The sequence below is a fragment of the Gymnodraco acuticeps genome, unplaced genomic scaffold (genome assembly GCF_902827175.1).
Source record: "Gymnodraco acuticeps unplaced genomic scaffold, fGymAcu1.1, whole genome shotgun sequence".
Lineage (NCBI taxonomy): Eukaryota > Metazoa > Chordata > Actinopteri > Perciformes > Bathydraconidae > Gymnodraco > Gymnodraco acuticeps.
Genome location: NW_022992120.1, coordinates 4,647 through 25,571, shown reverse-complemented (window position 1 = coordinate 25,571; position 20,925 = coordinate 4,647). Strand labels below are relative to the sequence as shown.

Sequence of the window (20,925 nt, the reverse complement as noted above, 5' to 3'; positions counted from 1 at the left end):
TAATAATCCCTCATGTAATGACTCAGGAAGTGAGCTCTGAGTCCCTAATGCAATCATCCATCAGAAAGAGGGGGGCTCAATTACCTCCAGAGACCGAGCTGCAGAATAAAATCATTTCTCTTTGTGTTACTCCTTTGCTCTGAAAGCTTCCGGATGAATGCTCTGATCCTGCTGATCCTTCAGAGCTCTGCATCTCATTAGAAAGACGGGCCTGGATCCTCTGATATCTGCAGGATCAGCTGTTCACGTTGTTAAAGGTTTCACAGAGAGGCTCTCTGTCCGTCTCCTGACCCTGATGCACCCCTCACTCTGGGACAGGGTCTGGACTCATTGATCTGGTTTAAATAACTTGGGCAATTTTTAACCTTTAGCAGTTTCAGCAATCTCCTTAAAATAACATAAAACAGTTTTTCCTATCACATATTAATCACTGCAGTAATTATACAATGGAAGGCTCTCTCTGATTGGCTTAGGTTAAATCCAGGTGGTTTTTTTTTCTTTTGGACGGGCAGTCTATCGCTGCATAAGGACGGTGGTGGCGAAGTCTATAGGGACTTGGCTTAGCAACTGGAAGGTCACCAGTTCAAATCCCGGAAAGACCAAGTGCTACTGAGGTGTCCATGAGCAAGGCAGCGTTCCCTACTCTGCTCCCCTGGCGCCGTACATAATGGCAGCCCACTGGCTCAAGGGACTTGGACTGGGAGCCGTAGGTTTGCCGGTTCAAGCCCCCGAACAGACCTAAATATGGAGTGTGGACTGCTACTTGGAGAGGTCCCAGTTCACCTCCTGCCCTGCCATGGTGCCCTTGAGCAAGGCAATAGGGGAGCTTTAAGGGACATCTACATATCGACTATACCCCTCTAATATACCCCCCCCCCTCAGTACCTGAGGGAGCGGGCCTGGCTCCGGATCAGCTCGATGACGGCCCCCGTGTTGCGGACCGCTCCATCAGTGATAAGGAACAGGAGGCGGGGGTGTCCTCTGAAGGAGGGCTGACGGAGGATCCAGATCAGGGGGTTCAGGACGTTGGTTCCTCCCATGTCACCCCGGAGCCTCCGGACGTATTCAGAGGCCTGGACCAGGTTCTCCTGAGGGGGGGAGGCATGTAGAGGGATATTAAACTGGTGTTGTGAAAACACTGAGTGTCCTCCTCCAACATGAGAGTAGCATGCTAACAAAGGCATCAACTGTAGCTGAGAACATGACAGGATGTGTGATTACCTAGAAGAGCATCAGGACTGTTTGAGGCAGATGATAGCTATGTGATTAACATGATGATTCAGCCTCTATGGAGAGAGACATCAAGCATGCTCATTTCTGACATGGAGCTAATCTGAAGTAAACATTGAATACTGCTTTCTATTCCTCCATCTTGTGACTGTGTAACTCCCTCTCTTGGATATCAGCATGTGAAGGACACTGTTCAGGAACTAGTCTCTGTATGTGATGACTCCTTCCATTCTGGAGAGGATCACAGATACATGGATCCTGAGACTGAAGCTCGAGCCGGGGACCAGGGAGAGTTTAATAACAACAACTGGCTTATCTTCTGGAAGTACTGTATCGACCCGAATGTAATACTGGACCTGGATGGGTTCAGGTTTACCTCCTCGTAGCTCTGGCTGGTCGGGAACAGGGGCTTGAAGGTGGACCCAAAGCCGATGATGTTGAAGAGGCAGCCGGGCAGCAGACTCTTCAGGATCAGAACCATGGCGTCCTGCACACGCACACACACACTTCAGATATACAACATGTCTGCTAGAGGTATCAGCTGTTCTGTCTCTGTAAGGCCGGGAGGTTTGATATATCAGACGATGTGAGTGCTGCAGCTTCCTCAGGTTTCACTGTGGGTTCCCCCCCTTTACATCCAATTTAAGGAATTTCAAACTCCAATTCCCTTGAAATTCGAGGCAGAGTTTTAGACAAGGATCGAGGGTTGATTAACTTTGATAATCAGAAGCTTTACAGAAACTCATCCAGTAAGAAATATCAAAAGCATTGATGTTCCTGCACTAAAGCGAAACTCAATGTTCTGCGTCTCATTCAAGAACCTTTAAATGCTTGGTTTTCCCCGTATCTTCTATGATGCATGGGAACCCTGTGATTGAGTAGTTTTAAATATAGATATGGAACATAATGTCCCCAGCCTCTCATTATCGTTAATAACCGGTCAGCATTTATAAAGAGACGTCACTGTCAGGGTTTGAATGCATGTTTTGTTCCATTAGTTAAAGTGGAGTCAGACCTCTGAGACGATTCTAAGACGTCTCTTTAAAAGTTTCTTCCATCAGTTGAAACTCACTTTGTTCAGGAACAGAAATACATCTTGAATTTTACATTATTTCTGTCCTGCAGTCAGTTGCTTGGCAACAGGACAAGTTATTTTTAAGCTAAGACATAAACACAGTTGTTAGGTCGAAGATATCTGGAGACAATTAACATAATAATCTCTTTTTATGTCTTTTCAAGCATTGTTATGCAGACCTGAGCTCACCAGCCGATATCTGTCTTTGTGAAGCACTTTGGTGCTTTTTCAAGTCCCAGAATTCTCGCTCCTTTCTGTAAATCTCCAAATTAAGATTCTCTTCCGAAAATGTCAACAATTTTTTTAAATTTCAAAATTCCTAAATTTACCCTAAATCGCCCAAATTCTTGCTTTTTTCTGATAATCTCACATTTCTGACTTCTTTGTGAATCTCAACGTTCTCAGTTTTTCCTGTAAATCCAACCCAGTCTCACAAAAAAACGTGTAATAACTACACCATAGTTGTGTGGGCCTATATGATATGTCAATAAACCTTAGAAAATCTTGAAATCTTGAAAGGGATGTGCAAAATAGTCATTATATACAGTGTTTAATGAACTATTAGTAGAGAATAACGAGTAATGAATATACTTTATAGGGATCCTATTAATATCTAATAATAAAAATAATGAAATTCAATAACATGCTTTAACCACTAGGTGTCCCTTTATATCAGCTGTGCACCTTTATGGTGTAAATACAGCCTATCTACCAATTGGATCAAATATAAAAGTCAGCCGAATTAGTGTTGATACTGGAATCTACCAGAGGCGAACCGTCAGGGCCTTCAAGGTATCCAGAGAACAGCCTGCACTCAGATAAAACAAACAAAACATTGATTTAATTATATAAATCAAATGTAATGAAATGAATAAATGAGAATGGTATCCGTGTTGTTGATCTGTAATATCACAGTGTTACGTTGATTTGTTTGTCCTTCTCGGACCATGCACTACGCATTGAGTGGTGTTGTGTTCGAAAAGAAAGCAACCAATCAGATCTTGTTCTGGGTCTCTGGGTAGAATATCCTTCACCAAGGTATTCTACATCCTTGATCGAAGGCCCTGGCCGTTGCACTGAATGAGAGCGTAGGTTTGGACTGACAGTTTGATCAACCAATCAGATATTGATTTGGAGCCAATGGGCGTGTTCTTTCAGAGTTCCCCTAGGCTCCAGGTACTCCTGTTAACTAGCTCGAGACAGAGGATCTAGATCAGTGGTCGCCAACAGGTCGATCGCCGCTGGAGTGTAGTGCGGGTAGATCGCGGACCGTTAAAAAAAAAAGTAACAAAAGAAATAAAAATAAAATAAAAATAATAATGTTTGAAAAATACGTTTTTAGATGTAAACCTATCATCCACCACCCCGTTAGCAGGTGCCACTTGATCAATCAATCAATCAATCAATCAATCAATCAATCAATCAAATCAATCAATGTTTATTTATAGCCCAATATCACAAATGTTACATTTGTCTCAGTGGACTTCACAGTTTGTACAAAATATCAGTATGACAATACGACACCCTCTGTCCTTAGACCCTCTGTCCCTAGACCCTCTGTCCTTAGACCCTCTGTCCTTAGACCCTCACATCGTACAAGGAAAAACTTCCGAAGAAAACCCACAGTTTAAAGGGAACATGGAGAAACCTCAGGGAGAGCAACAGAGGAGGGATCCCTCTCCCAGGACGGACAGACGTGCAATAGATGCCATGTGTAAATTGAAAAGATAATACATTTGCAACATAGGTAGTCCAAATGTTTGGAAATGCATGTGTGTATAATAGGAAGATGAATCCACGAGGATATCCATCCAGGACCTATGATCCAGGACCACAGCCACGACTCAAGATCCAGGGCTCGCGATCCAGGACAGAGGAGCGCAGGATCATCCATGACTCCAGATCCCGGCGTATATAGACACCAAAAAGAAAGACATTTGGGGAAGCTGGGTTAATGGGAACATGAGAGTACACAGGTATAGACAGAGAGAAGGAAGAAGTAAGATGTCCCCCGACAAACTAAGCCTATATCGGCAAAACTAGGGGCTGAATCTAATCAGCCCTAACTATAAGCTTTATCAAAAAGGAAGGTCTTAAGCACACTCTTAAAAACGGATAGGGTGTCTGCCGCCCGAACAAAAACTGGAAGCTGATTCCACAAATGTGGAGCTTGATAAGAAAAGGCTCTGGCTCCCATTGTACTTTTAGAGACTCTAGGAACAACCAACAACCCTGCATTCTTGGAACGCAATGCCCTAGTAGGACAGTAGGGTATAATGAGTTATTTAAGGTAAGATGGCGCCTGCCCATTAAGGGCTTTGTAGGCGAGAAGAAGAATTTAAAATTCTATCCTGTGTTCTATAGGGAGCCAGTGTAAGGCAGCCAGAACAGGAGTAATGTGGTCCCTTTTCCTAACTCTGGTTAGTACACGAGCTGCAGCATTTTGAATCAGCTGAAGCCACTTGACTGACTTCTTGGTACACCCTGATAATAAAGAGTTACAATAATCCAGTAACAAATGCATGGACTAGTTTCTCTGCATCGTTTTGAGGCAAGATATGCCTGATTTTTGCAATGTTACGTAGATGGAAGTAGGCGGTCCTTGAAATTGATTTTATGTGGGCGTTAAAGGATAAATCCTGATCAAATATAACACCAAGATTCCTTACAGTCTCACTGGAGGCCAAATTAATGCCATCCATAGTTAGTATATCCTTAGATAATTTGTTTCGTAGATTCTTCGGGCCAAGTACAATAACTTTTGCCAAGTACAATAACTTTTGGTCGTGTTTAACATCAAAAAGTTTAAAGTCATCCACGTTTTTAAGTCCTTGAGGCGGTCTTGAATTGTATTTAGATGATTAATTTCATCAGGCTTGATTGATAAATATAGTTGAGTATCATCCGCATAACAATGAAAATGTACAGAATGATTCCTTAAAATATTGCCTAACGGAAGCATATATAATGTGAACAAAATAGGTCCGAGCACTGAGCCCTGTGGCACTCCATGGCTAACTTTGGTTTGCGTGGAAGATGAATCATTGACACGTACAAACTGAGAGCGTTCAGATAGATAGGACCTAAACCAGTCTAAAGCAGTTCCCTGTATGCCAACTAAGTGCTCTAGTCTTTGCAATAAGATATCATGGTCGATAGTATCAAATGCAGCACTGAGATCGAGCAAAACAAGAATAGAGACACGTCCCTTGTCAGAGGCTATTAGAATGTCATTTGTGACTTTAACCAGAGCTGTCTCTGTGCTATGATGTGTTCTAAAGCCAGACTGAAAAGCTTCAAATAAATCATTGTTTTTTAAGTAATCACACAACTGTTTTGCGACCGCTTTCTCAATAATTTTTGAGAGGAACGGAAGATTAGAAATAGGTCTATAATTGGCTAAAACCTCTGGATCGAGGTTGTGCTTTTTAAGAAGCGGTTTTATCACTGCTACTTTGAATGATTGTGGAACATATCCTGATAATAAAGACATATTCATAATATTTAATAAAGAAGTGCTAATTAATGGAAAAACTTCCTTCAACAGCTTAGTTGGAATTGGGTCTAACATACACGTTGATGGTTTAGAAGAGAGAATCATTGAATTTAATTGGTCAAGGTTTATGGCTGAAAAGCATTCTAGTTTACTATCTAGTGTAATATTAGAACTTACGTTTCCGGGAGCTGTTGATAACACTATACTGGTCAAAGACAAGAGGTCATTCATTTTGTTTCTAAGAGTAACAATTTTATCGTTAAAAAAGCACATAAAATCATTACTACTTAGTGCTATGGGAATAGAAGGCTCAATCGAGCTGTGGCTTTCTGTCAGCCTGGCTACAGTGCTGAAAAGAAATCTTGCATTATTCTTATTCTCATCTATTAATGAAGAGTAGTAGGCTGCTCTCGCTTTACGCAGTGCTTTCTTATATTCATTGAGAGTAATATGCCAAATTAAACGAGATTCTTCAAGTTTAGTGGAACGCCATATCCTTTCAAGTTGTCTCGACTTTTGCTTTATTTTGCGGGTTTGGGCATTATGCCATGGAGCTAATCTATGTTGTTTTATTTTCTTCTTTTTCAAAGGAGCAACAGAGTCTAATTTTATTCGCAGCGCATCTGTAGCACTATCAACAACATGATCAATTTGGGGTGGTGTACATTTTGTATAAGTTTCCTCCCTTACATGCAGACATGCTATCGAGTTAAGTATTGGTGGAATCTCTTCCTTAAATGTGGCTATAGCACTAACAGATAGGTTTCTGCTGCAGGAGCTTTTGACTAATGCTTTGTAGTCTCGTAACAGTACTTCAAAAGTTACTAAGAAATGGTCGGATAAAGCAGGATTATGCGGTTCGACTAATAGTTGCTCAATTTCAATACCATAAGTCAGAACAAGGTCGAGAGTGTGATTATAGCAGTGGGTTGGTTTATTTACACTCTGACAGAAACCAACAGAATCTAATATAGAGTTAAATGCAACAGTAAGGCTATTTTTATCATCGTCAACATGAATATTAAAGTCACCTACGATAATTACTTTATCTGTTTTAAGAACCAAAGTTGATAAAAACTCAGAGAATTCAGATAAGAATTCTGAATAAGCACCTGGTGCACGGTACACTGTAACAAATAAGATTGGCTGCAAAGTTTTCCAGGTCGGATGCGTAAGACTAAAAACGAGGCTTTCAAAGGAGGTATAATTTAATTTTGGTTTAGTATTGATAAGTAAACTTGAGTCAAAGATGGCTGCAACTCCACCTCCTCGGCCCGTGCCTCGGGCAATATGAGTATTGATATGGCTGGGTGGAGTGGCCTCATTTATGCTGACATATTCTTCATGTCTCAACCAAGTTTCAGTGAGACAGCATATATCAATATTATAATCTGATATTAAATCATTTACCAATATTGCTTTAGATGCTAGAGATCTTATGTTTAAGAGACCACATTTAATATTCCTGTTTTGTTGCACTGTAATAGTTGTTACATTTACTTTGATTAGGTTATTATGTATGACACCTCTATTAGGTTTTACCTTAACTTGTCCTTGGGCAGACACACACACCGTTAATATTGGGTATTTTATTGGGTTCGGGATTCCTATGGATGACTGCCTAGGAGAGAGCGCAGAGAAGCGTGTAAGACTGCGACTCCGCCTCCTGGTCTCAACTCCAGTTTGTCATGGATTAAGTCCACAAAACCCTGAAATGTTTGGAGAGAGAGAGAGAGAGACTGGAACACGGATATGCAACGTAAAGACACGTCCGTCTTCAGGTCCTTCAGTAGGATTTGTGATCTGCACGGCTTCAGCCAGCTAATCACCCAACCCACCCGGGTATGTGAAACAACACAAACTACCATTGATCTCATTCTGACCTCTGACAAGTCCAGGATCTCCAGTAAAGGGGTTATAGCATGCGGGTTAAGTGATCATTATATGATATTCTGTACCCGCAAAAAGCTAAAACAAAGGGCCGGCTGTCACAAAACAGTCATATCTAGAGACCTCAAACACTACTCTAGCGAGGCCTTTAACCTAGAGCTGGAGAGCCCTCTAGCGAGGCCTTTAACCTAGAACTGGAGAGCCTGGACTGGTCAGATGAGCTCAGTGGTACACAAGTTGAAGAAACATGGCTTGGTTTCAAAAACAAATTATCTGCAATACTCAATGATTTGGCCCCCCTAAGAACAACCAGGGTAAAACATCGCGCTGAGCCGTGGATGCACTCCGGCATACTGACCGCCATGAAAACCAGAGACAAAAAATGCTCTGAGTTTCATAAAAGTCAGTCAATGCTTTCCAAAAGCACGAGCAGTGAACTCCAGGCCCACGTGACTGAACTCAAAATTGAAAGAAACAGACTAAGAAATGACGTAAGCTCCATGATCAAAACTGCCAAAAAGAATTTCATCAATGTCAAAACTGAGGAAAACAAAAATAAACCCTGTGAACTTTGGAAATTACTCAATGACCAGCTTGGCTGCAGTAAAAAACTCAAAACGAGATTTTCTAACTTAAACATAAAGACAGATAACAGGCTCATCACAGACAAACTGGATGTGGCCAAGTACTTGAACATTTTTTTCACAAACATAGCCACAACTCTTGTAAATAAATTACCCTCCCACTCAGGGCTTTTTGGAGTAGATCACATCATGACCTACTACAAAAACCTAGGGGTACGCAAAGATGATTTCAGTCTAGCAAGGGTAACAACAGCAGAGGTACTCATTAAACTGAGCGCCCTCCAACCTAACAAGGCCACTGGCCACGACAATATCCCCTCCAAATTCCTCAGAGACACAGCAACCGCCATCTCACCAGTCATAGCTCACATAATTAACCTCTCCATAAAACAGGGGAAAGTACCCAAAGACTTCAAAATTGCAAGAGTAACCCCCCTGCACAAAAAGGGCAGCAAATTGGACCCAGGCAACTACCGCCCTGTTTCTATACTTACCTCCATCTCGAAAGTCATGGAAAAAATAGTATATGAACAGGTCGAAAAGTACCTCGCGGAAAAGAAACTAATCTATGAATTTCAATCTGGCTTTAGAACATCCCACTCCACTGACACATGCCTTCTTTATTTGAGCGACCACATCAAACAAGAGGTGGACGAGGGCAAGTACTGCGGCATGGTGATGCTGGACCTACAAAAGGCTTTCGACACTGTCAATCACCCCATTCTGATTGACAAGCTAAAAGCAATTGGTTTTGATAAACTATCGGTGAGCTGGATGCAATCCTACCTGGAGGGGAGAGAACAGATGGTGGAGGTAAACGGTACTCTGTCCCCCCCCCCTCCCAGTGAGCTGTGGTGTTCCACAAGGAAGCATATTAGGTCCGTTACTGTTCCTAATTTATGTAAATGACATGTCATCAGCATGTGACTGCAACTTGTTCCTGTTCGCGGACGACTCAGCCCTGCTGGTCTCTGACAGGAACAGGTTGCAGGTTGAAAAAACCCTCAGCTCCGAGCTCGGCAGAATCTGCACCTGGCTCGCCGATAATAAATTATCATTACACCTGGGTAAAACAGAGTCCATTCTCTTCGGTTCGAAACATAATCTCAGCAAATCCGACGACTTCTCAGTTGCAGTGGGCGACATTATTGTCACAAGTAAGAAGGAAATTACATACCTAGGATCTATTCTTGAGGCAAACCTCTCCTGTGACAAAATGGCATCCAATGTAATAAAAAAAGTCAATCAAAGAACTAGATTCCTATACCGGATCTCCTCTCTGGTAAACAAAAACACCCTGAAAACTCTGGCAGGAGCACTCATTCAAGGGTACTATGACTATGCTTGCACGTCATGGTACCATAGCACCTCCAAGGCGCTACAAATAAAACTTCAAACATCGCAAAATAAACTGGTCAGACTACTGCTTGACCTTTCATCTAGAACCCACCTCACCTCTGCCCACTTTGACAACCTAGGATGGCTTAGAGTAGACGACAGAGTACAGCTACTTGCAATGGGACTGGTCTACAAGATCCACTACACCTCTATGGTACCCATGTACATGTCAAAATTCTTCCCAAAGGTCAAGGAATACCATGATCATAACACCAGAGGGAGCTCCACAAATCATGTGAAACCCAGATTTGGCACAAAAAAGGGGGAATACACGTTTCGCAATGATGCCACATCAAGGTGGAACGCTCTTCCCACAACTGTAAAGGAAAGTAAAACTATACTTACCTTCAAAACCTCTCTTAAAGAGCACCTTCGGGGGAGAGCATTGCAAAACTGGCCCCGGTAATGGTACAAATCTCAACCTGTCGTTCAATGGACAGCTTCCCCCCCCCATCTATGTATATACTCGCATTTTAGACTCTGTTACTAACTGTATATCTGTAGACTTGGTATGTCTTAAATGTCCGGTTAGGATGTATTAGAACGAAATCTAAAATGAAAATTGTAAATAAGCAATCTGTATGTAAAAAACCACCTGTATGTAAATTGTAAATAAGCCATCTGTATGTCTTATATGTCTTATATGTCTTAAATGACATGATGAATTGGAAATGGGGGACCCTGATGTAAACAAGACGAAAGTCTTTCTCTGGTCTGCATCCCCTTAACAATTGTATGTTTTGAGCTGTACTGTACTGTACCCAATATACAAGCTGTTAATAAACTTTTCAATCAATCAATCAGAGAGAGGGAGGGAGAGAGAGAGAGAGGGAGGGAGAGAGAGAGAGAGAGAGGGAGAGAGAGAGGGAGAGGGACCGGTGCTAGCGGGGACTGTCATGTTAGCATCTGGTTAGCTAGCTGCACTAACGGACATAAGGAGCTGGTTCCACAACAAGCTGGAGGAGAGCTCCCCTGTCAGACTGAGGGGCTCAGGTGAGATAAAGGACTCTCTGAGTGTTTAGATAGTTAACTTTAGTCCAAGTTATCTCAGTGGGTCTCAAACGGTTTTGTCACAAATTATTCAAAAGATTATTTCCGCGGCACACCTTCGTATGATCATTATCGTTATACAAACAATAAGAGAATAAATGAAAAACAGTTATGAAATACTATATGGCAGTAAAACAAGAATACAGTTTGAAAGGGGAGTGATTTGTAAAATATCCATAAAGAAAAAGAAAATCTGTGTCAAGTTGTGTTTCATCTGGGTGCTGAGAGAGGTATCCATAGATCTCTTCATGTTGCTCTCAAAGTGCACCAGATTGATGCTTTCAACTTCAATATTTAAAAAATATATAATGCCGCGGAGGAGGGGGGGGTGTGTGTGTGTCTACAGAAGGTCCAGTTGTGATAGACACGGTTCCCCACTGCTATCTACCAATTGGATCAAATATAAAAGTCAGCCGAATTAGTGTTGATACTGCAAGGAGACGTATTGTGTGAAAATAAATGTAAGATGTGTCACGGTGTGTGAAGCAGGTAGGACCCAAATGCAGATTAAAGTGAAAGTTCCTTTATTTCAAGGCTAGGTGATAACACAGACAGACCAGAACACTCACCGACGAACTAGTCATGACAAAAGACGAACCGACAAAGACAGAACTTAAATACACACAAGACTAATCACAGAAACAAGACACAGGTGAGGAGGGAGGAGAAAATACAGGGGCCACAGGTGAACACAATCAGGTAATCAGACACACTAGGGAAACTAACGACAGGGAACCACAGACAGATCCAAACAAGACAAAACACAACGCAGACAGAAAACCAAAGACAGATCGTGACAGATGTTGTTTAATGGCTGATATATTTATGATCCACGTCACGTTTTCAGTTCCTCATGTTTGTCTAGAGGTCTTATCATCAGGGCTCTATAAATACAGAACTAAGGTAGATAGAGGTCTTATCATCAGGGCTCTATAAATACAGAACTAAGGTAGATATGTAATATTTAATGCAGCCGAACCGTGTATTACAATGCCGTTATGTGATGACTTCCAAAGAGAAAAGCAAGAACACTCGGAATAAAGTATTTTTTTTTTTTTTTAAACGTTTTCGGTCTGTTTCCGGTATTTGTTAATGACGATGTGCTGTGAGATGTGAGACTGGAATTGCACAGGGGGAAATAACGTAGGCTATCTTTAGATGCGGATTTTGTTAAACTAATATGTTTGCGCTGTGGACCAACACTATACATTGACGGGGAAGGGGGTAGCAATAAAGATAACACCATTAAACAGTTACACAACATAACAGAAATAATATCGATAGCAGCGTCCCTAGCAACCACCTTGGTAACAATGAAAACGTTCTATGGACACAATTTCCTGAAGTAATCTTCGTAATAACTAGCAAACTAAAGATCATGTGCACGTAACGTATCACTAGGCCACCAGGGTGGGTGGAGGGGGTCAGGAGGACGGGACTGAGCTGACCGCCCAGGAGCACAGCAGAGGACCAGGAAGGGATCTCGGGCGGACGGCCCGGGGGCAAGGCAGAGTTCAAAAAGGGGAATTCGGGCGGACGGCCCGGGGGCAAGGCAGAGTCTAAGGTGGGGAACTCGGGCGGCTGAGCATGAGGGCGAAGGCAGCGGCAGGAAGAGTCAGGGGGCCGGGATCGCGGGCGAAGACCACGGCTCACAGAGGGCCGGGATCGAGGGCGAAGACCGTGGCTCTCAGGGGGCCGGGCTCGAGGGCGAAGACCACGGCTCACAGAGGGCCGGGATCGAGGGCGAAGACCGCGGCTCTCAGGGGGCCGGACTCGAGGGCGAAGACCAGAGAGCTCCGGAGGCCGGGCAGGAAGGCGCTGACGGGCCAGCGCCGGAGGCCGGGCAGGACCCGGTGTCGGCCGGACAGGAACCGGAGCTGTTGGGACAGGCCTCGGCAGGATCCCCCACGGAAGAGGACCCGGACACGGGATTGGCAGGATCCCCGGCGAGACAGAGGATGGCGGGGCCTCCAACGGAACAGGACAAGGGGTTGGCAGGACCCCCGGCAGGAGAGTAGACAGCGGGACCTCCAACGGGACAGGACAAAGGGTTGGCAGGACCCCCGGCAGGAGAGTAGATGACGGGACCTCCAACGGGACAGGACGTAGGGTTGGCAGGACCCCGGCAGGAGAGTAGCCGGCGGGGCCTCCAACGAGACAGGACAAGGAGCTGGCAGGACCCCCGGCAGGAGAGTAGACGGCGGGACCTCCAACGGGACAGGACAAGGGGTTGGCAGGACCCCCGGCAGGAGAGTAGACGGCGGGACCTCCAACGGGACAGGACAAGGGGTTGGCAGGACCCCCGGCAGGAGAGTAGTCGGCGGGGCCTCCAACGAGACAGGACAAGGAGCTGGCAGGACCCCCGGCAGGAGAGTAGACGGCGGGACCTCCAACGGGACAGGACAAGGGGTTGGCAGGACCCCCGGCAGGAGAGTAGTCAGCGGGACCCCCAACGGAACAGAACATGGAATTGGCAGGAGCCCCAGCGGAACCTCCAACGGCACTTCAGTAGGGACTTGAGTTGGGACTGGAGAGGGGACTCGAGAGGAGACTCGAGAGGGGACTCGAGAGGGAACTGGAAAGGGAACTCGAGAGGGGACTCGAGAGGGGACTTGAGATGGGACTGGAGAGGGGACTCGAGAGGAGACTCGAGAGGGGACTCGAGAGGGAACTGGAGAGGGGACTTGAGAGGGAACTGGAGAGGGGACTTGAGAGGGAACTGGAGATGGGACTAGAGAAGTGACCTGAGGAGGGACTAGGGAAGGGACTAGAGAAGGGACTAGAGGGGGAACTCGAGAAGAGACTAGAGAGGGGACCAGAGATGGGACTATGGCAGCTGGGGCAAGAGCTGGGTCTGGAACCATGGCTGCGGGGGCCAGAATTGAAGCCAGAATCATGGCTGTAAGGTCCGGTTCTGAAGCCGGAAACATGGCTGTAAGGTCCGGTTCTGGAGCCGGAAACATGGCTGTAAGGTCCGGTTCTGGAGCCGGAAACATGGCTGTAAGGTCCGGTTCTGGAGCCGGAACCATGGCTGCTGGGGCACAGGCTGGAATCCTGGCCCTGCGTCTCCTACAGGCCCCTTGGAGACACCGTGGACCTCTACCAGTACAGTAGTCGGATCCCAGGAAAGGGTTAGAGGCTTGAGAAAAGTTTCCAGGACTACTGGTAAAAAGTTGTAGCCACTCAGGCAACAAACTCCTGAGCCAGGGCTTGCGAGCAACCTCCTGGTGTGCCTCCTTCAAAGCAGCCACTCTACCCCGTATAGATGAGGCGTCATCCCACGTATACAAAATATACTCCAGAGAGCACCCAAGACGGTCCGCCTGTAGCCTCAAAAAAGCTGAATCCGCTGGGTCCATATTTGGTCGGTTCGTAATGTCACGGTGTGTGAAGCAGGTAGGACCCAAATGCAGATTAAAGTGAGAATTCCTTTATTTCAAGGCTAGGTGATAACACAGACAGAACAGGACACTCACCGACGAACTAGTCATGACAAAAGACGAACCGACAAAGACAGACAGAAAAACAAGAACTTAAATACACACAAGACTAATCACAGAAACAAGACACAGGTGAGGAGGGAGGAGAAAACACAGGGACACCAGGTGAACACAATCGGGTAATCAGACACACCAGGGAAACTAACGACAGGGAACCACAGACAGATCCAAACAAGACAAAACACAACGCAGACAGAAAACCAAAGACAGATCGTGACAGATGTTGTTTAATGGCTGATATATTTATGATCCACGTCACGTTTTCAGTTCCTCATGTTTGTCTAGAGGTCTTATCATCAGGGCTCTATAAATACAGAACTAAGGTAGATATGTAATATTTAATGCAGCCGAACCGTGTATTACAATGCCGTTATGTGTTGACTTCCAAAGAGAAAAGCAAGCACACTCGGAACAAAGTTTTTTTTTTTTTTTTTTTAAATGTTTTCGGTCTGTTTCCGGTATTTGTTAATGACGATGTGCTGTGAGATGTGAGACTGGAATTGCACAGGGGAAAATAACGTAGGCTATCTTTAGATGTGGATTTTGTTAAACTAATATGTTTGCGCTGTGGACCAACACTATACATTGACGGGGAAGGGGGTAGCAATAAAGATAACACCATTAAACAGTTACACAACATAACAGAAATAATATCGATAGCAGCGTCCCTAGCAACCACCTTGGTAACAATGAAAACGTTCTATGGGCGCAATTTCCTGAAGTAATCTTCGTAATAACTAGCAAACTAAAGATCATGTACATCCACTGCACACATCATCTGAAATAACAACTCAAATTTCTCGTATCAAATGACATCAAAATGCATTTTAAAGCCAAACTAACTTTAAAATAGGCATTTTCCACGAGAATAAAACGAAGTTCGGCCAAGTTTTTTTTTTCTGCAAATGTGAAGATCACGTGACGTAGACGCAGCCATTGGAATGAATAGTGAAAAAAAACGTAGGGATCTTACAATTTCAGAGGCATTTTTGTAGAAATACTACGTCCTACGTTTCGGACCAACGTAGTTATTACACGTTTAGATCATAGACTGTATATATAAAGGTTTAGATGTGAATCTCCAAATTCTCGTTTTTATTCAGAAAATCAAAAACATTTGAGTTTTTTTATGAAAATCTCAAAATTCTCGTTTTTTCATAATTTCTCTAAATTCAGATTTTGATCTTAAAATCTAAGTATTCCGACTATTTAAAAAAAATCACAAAATTCTTGTTTTTTATGAACATTTCTGAATTCTAACTTATGTTATGTCCTCTAAACGCTGCATGTGTTGTTGTTTCTTCATGTGGAACATTTGGGTTTCTATATCTTCTGAAGCTGCTCCTCCTGATGGAGCCTTCCTCTAGGTGCCTTTCTCCAGGAGCCTTCCTCCAGGAGCCTTCCTCCAGGTGCCTTCCTCCAGGAGCCTTCCTCCAGGAGCCTTCCTCCAGGTGCCTTCCTCCAGGAGCCTTCCTCCAGGTGCCTTCCTCCAGGAGCCTTCCTCAGGAGTCCAGGAGCCTTCCTCCAGGAGCCTTCCTCCAGGTGCCTTCCTCCAGGAGCCTTCCTCCAGGAGCCTTCCTCCAGGAGCCTTCCTCCAGGTGCCTTCCTCCAGGAGCCTTCCTCCAGGAGCCTTCCTCCAGGAGCCTTCCTCCAGGTGCCTTCCTCCAGGAGCCTTCCTCCAGGAGCCTTCCTCCAGGAGCCTTCCTCCAGGTGCCTTCCTCCAGGAGCCTTCCTCCAGGAGCCTTCCTCCAGGAGCCTTCCTCCAGGTGCCTTCCTCCAGGAGCCTTCCTCCAGGAGCTCAGATAACGCAGCTTCCTGTTCCTCTAACACGCTCAATACATAAAGTTCATGTTTTCAGAAGCTTTGCTAAAGGTTGTTCGTCACTGACCTTAAACTCAGCCAATAAGAGCGGAGCAGCCAAACCGCAGAATACCTCAGAGTCGCTCTGCAGGAGATCAACACGTCTGAGGGACTCAAAGGAACCCTCTCCTGCAGACTTTCCCTGATGTGTGTGTGTGTGTGTGTTGTCACAGGTGTGTGTGTGTTGTCACAGGTGTGTGTGTTATCACAGGTGTGTGTGTGTTGTCACAGGTGTGTGTGTTGTCACAGGTGTGTGTGTTGTCACAGGTGTGTGTGTTGTCACAGGTGTGTGTGTTGTCACAAGTGTTGTGTTGTCACAGGTGTGTGTGTGTGTGTGTTGTCACAGGTGTGTGTGTTGTCACAGGTGTGTGCGTTGTCACAGGTGTGTGTGTGTTGTCACAGGTGTGTGTGTTGTCACAGGTGTGTGTGTTGTCACAGGTGTGTGTGTGTTGTCACAGGTGTGTGTGTTGTCACAGGTGTGTGCGTTGTCACAGGTGTGTGTGTGTTGTCACAGGTGTGTGTGTGTTGTCACAGGTGTGTGTGTTGTCACAGGTGTGTGTGTGTGTTGTCACAGGTGTGTGTGTTGTCACAGGTGTGTGTGTGTTGTCACAAGTGTTGTGTTGTCACAGGTGTGTGTGTGTTGTCACAGGTGTGTGTGTTGTCACAGGTGTGTGCGTTGTCACAGGTGTGTGTGTGTTGTCACAGGTGTGTGTGTTGTCACAGGTGTGTGTGTTGTCACAGGTGTGTGTGTGTTGTCACAGGTGTGTGTGTTGTCACAGGTGTGTGTGTTGTCACAGGTGTGTGTGTTGTCACAGGTGTGTGCGTTGTCACAGGTGTGTGTGTTGTCACAGGTGTGTGTGTGTGTTGTCACAGGTGTGTGTGTTGTCACAGGTGTGTGTGTTGTCACAGGTGTGTGTTGTCACAGGTGTGTGTGTTGTCACAGGTGTGTGTGTTGTCACAGGTGTGTGCGTTGTCACAGGTGTGTGTGTGTTGTCACAGGTGTGTGTGTTGTCACAGGTGTGTGCGTTGTCACAGGTGTGTGTGTGTTGTCACAGGTGTGTGTGTTGTCACAGGTGTGTGTGTGTTGTCACAGGTGTGTGTGTTGTCACAGGTGTGTGTGTTGTCACAAGTGTGTGTGTTGTCACAGGTGTGTGTGTTGTCACAGGTGTGTGTGTTGTCACAGGTGTGTGTGTTGTCACAGGTGTGTGTTGTCACAGGTGTGTGTGTTGTCACAGGTGTGTGCGTTGTCACAGGTGTGTGTGTGTTGTCACAGGTGTGTGTGTTGTCACAGGTGTGTGTTGTCACAGGTGTGTGTGTTGTCACAGGTGTGTGTATTGTCACAGGTGTGTGCGTTGTCACAGGTGTGTGTGTGTTGTCACAGGTGTGTGTGTTGTCACAGGTGTGTGTGTTGTCACAGGTGTGTGTGTTGTCACAGGTGTGTGTTGTCACAGGTGTGTGTGTTGTCACAGGTGTGTGCGTTGTCACAGGTGTGTGTGTTGTCACAGGTGTGTGTGTGTTGTCACAGGTGTGTGTTATCACAGGTGTGTGTGTTGTCACAGGTGTGTGTTATCACAGGTGTGTGTGTTGTCACAGGTGTGTGTTATCACAGGTGTGTGTGTGTTGTCACAGGTGTGTGTTGTCACAGGTGTGTGTGTTGTCACAGGTGTGTGCGTTGTCACAGGTGTGTGTGTGTTGTCACAGGTGTGTGTTGTCACAGGTGTGTGTGTTGTCACAGGTGTGTGTTATCACAGGTGTGTGTGTTGTCACAGGTGTGTGTGTGTTGTCACAGGTGTGTGTTGTCACAGGTGTGTGTGTTGTCACAGGTGTGTGTTATCACAGGTGTGTGTGTTGTCACAGGTGTGTGTGTTGTCACAGGTGTGTGTGTTGTCACAGGTGTGTGTGTTGTCACAGGTGTGTGTTATCACAGGTGTGTGTGTTGTCACAGGTGTGTGTGTTGTCACAGGTGTTTAACATGATGGATAATAAATGATAAAGAAGCACCTTGACTCGGCTGATGTTGGCTCCGCTCATGCTGCCACTTCTGTCCAACAGGAAGATATATTCCCCTTGGCCCCCCCTCGGGGTCCTGGTGACCCCCCCTCAGGTCCTGGTGACCCCCCCTTAGGTCGGGGCAGAAGTTCAGCATCACCACTGGGTTGTGCAACAGGTCTTTGTGCAGCCGGCGGTTCATCATCTCCACCTGAGAACCAGAACCAGAACCAGAGTCAGAACCAGAACCAGAACCAGAGTCAGAACCAGAGTCAGCTTAATGATAACTAAGAAGCATGCACATACAACATATTAAAGATCAAATAAATCAAAAAAATTACACAATTTACAAAATACACATCCTGTAACAGTTGTGAGGATTTAGCAGCCAGGTGTATATTGCACAGCGACGTGCAGTCAGGGGAGGCAGGGGAGGCAGAGCCTCACCTGTCATACTCCAATGTAACGGAAAAACAACTAAAGAAAAACGAAATAGTAATAATAATAAAATGTCTCCACTGATCTGTGTTGTAAATGTGATTTCTGTTTGATTCCAATCGCTTTTTATAGTCAAAATCAGCAAATTTGCCGAGCTCCGCTACAATTACGGGTAGCGATGAGGAGTGAGGCAGGGACGAGCTCTGCCTCTCGTAACCCCACAGTAACTTGCTGGAGCGCGGGCACTAATGTAGCGCGGGCACTTATTTTGTGAGCGCGCTCCAGCCAGTTACTGTGGGGTGAGGTGAGGCCGGTGAGGCACAGATGAGCTCTGCCTCACCTCAGAATGCGTCACCCCACAGTAACTGGCTGGAGCGCGGGCACTAAGCGCATGCCTGCACCATCTCACTGTATGTCACCAATGTAATGTTTGTAGATCCCTTTATTACATTTATCCTCGCCATCCATAGTCTCTAAATAACTTATTTCACGTATATGATATTTAGGCCCGCTGGTCTCATCGTACAACGGCAATGAAAAAAGCACCAGGGGAGGCAGCCATAACCTCTGCCGCACTGAAGGGGGCGCACGTGAGCCCACAGGTTCTTGTTGCTACTGTTATTCTACGCAGACGCGAACAACAAACTAGACTTTTGAAACTAGAGGAAGATAAGGAGGACTTTTACAAAAAAGTAATAGAGATTGTTGTCCAGAAGGAGAGCATGGACTTCATCTTCAAGTCAAGGTAAGACCACAATTGTAATGAACATGGGATCTTACTAAGAAAGAACAATCCAATATTTAGATGTTGGGTATCCTTTTGTTGAACGGTCTGTTTAAAATGAATTGAAGCATCAGACTAAAAAAGCTTTTGAAAATAACCGAATATTTCGATTAAGGTCAAAATATAATATTTGTAAATCTGACTCTGAAAGAGTCCGTGCCTCACCAGCCATGAACCTCACCGCACGTCACTGATATTGCACATAGTTGGTATTTAACAACAACGAGGGTTGTAGTCTAGACCTGGAGGGGGGGGGGTTAATGCTCTGCAGACAGGAAGTGGGAACATGTTGCCATGGAAACAGGTTTAATGTGACAGTGCTGCTGAGAGAGAGGGCGGGGGGATCATGCATGATATCACTCTCAGTGCTATGTCAGGAGAAAACATTTACACTTTATTATTTAGGTTTCATTTGAGATTTTTTGAATTTTAACTTCTTTTAATTTATATTATAATTACATTATTTAGTATTACTATAATATAATTTTTTTAATCATTTTTTTTTATAGATATTTTTCATATTTGAAAATCATTTGTAATATTATTATTTTTGAATGAAATATTATTTTACTTATTGAAACGTTTTCTTACTCCTACTCGTATCATTAAAGCTAGTATTCCTGATCTTATTATTACTACTAATAATATTATTTTACTATTTAAGTTACCGGGTACCAGCATGCTGGGAGGACCCTCCGCAGCCCAGATGCATGCTGGGAGGACCCTCCGCAGCCCAGATGCATGCTGGGAGGACCCTCCGCAGCCCAGGTGCATGCTGGGAGGACCCTCCGCAGCCCAGGTGCATGCTGGGACTCTCACCTTCCTCAGGTCGCTCCCGTCCTTCTTCACAGCCTTGATGAAGTCGCTGCGTCCGTGCAGAAACTCGTCGTATTCGTCAGGCGTAATGTCGCCGCTCTCAATCAGGACGTGAGGGACGTGAGGCTCTGAGGACACATTCAGAACATCACTACATATATCTTAACTGCACGTCATTAAAAGTGTGTTTCAATATCAATCATTTCACACTGTACGTTTTACATTTATACTCAATCTAATATTTAATATTCCATTCCTCACACACTAATAATGTGTTATTATAATAATAATAATAATAATAATAATAATAATAATAATACATTACACTTATATAGCGCTTTTCTAAAAACTCAAAGACACAAAATGAGACAAACAGAAACCCAATGTTTTGATGGTCAGAGTTTGAATGCAGTGTTGAGCAGGTGGTCTGAGTGATGGTTGAATGTTGAGCAGGTGGTCTGAGTGATGGTTGAATGTTGAGCAGGTGGTCTGAGTGATGGTTGAATGTTGAGCAGGTGGTCAGAGTGATGGTTGAATGTTGAGCAGGTGGTCTGAGTGATGGTTGAATGTTGAGCAGGTGGTCAGAGTGATGGTTGAATGTTGAGCAGGTGGTCTGAGGGATGGTTGAATGTTGAGCAGGTGGTCTGAGTGATGGTTGAATGTTGAGCAGGTGGTCTGAGTGATGGTTGAATGTTGAGCAGGTGGTCTGAGGGATGGTTGAATGTTGAGCAGGTGGTCTGAGGGATGGTTGAATGTTGAGCAGGTGGTCTGAGTGATGGTTGAATGTTGAGCAGGTGGTCTGAGGGATGGTTGAA

At 44.9% G+C, this 20,925-nt stretch overlaps 1 protein-coding gene across 1 annotated transcript in view; it reads right to left on the bottom strand.

The window, feature by feature from the left end:
* The window catches only part of vwa5b1 (von Willebrand factor A domain containing 5B1), a gene marked incomplete at both ends in the record, with an annotated part of 40,188 nt that extends 19,950 nt beyond the window's left edge, over window positions 1–20,238 (bottom strand). Inside the window, 5 exon segments of the mRNA XM_034203179.1 lie at window positions 886–1,088; window positions 1,607–1,717; window positions 18,085–18,171; window positions 18,173–18,283; window positions 20,114–20,238. Of these exon segments, the coding sequence (XP_034059070.1) occupies window positions 886–1,088; window positions 1,607–1,717; window positions 18,085–18,171; window positions 18,173–18,283; window positions 20,114–20,238 (637 nt within the window).
* Window positions 20,239–20,925: the final 687 nt, after the last annotated feature.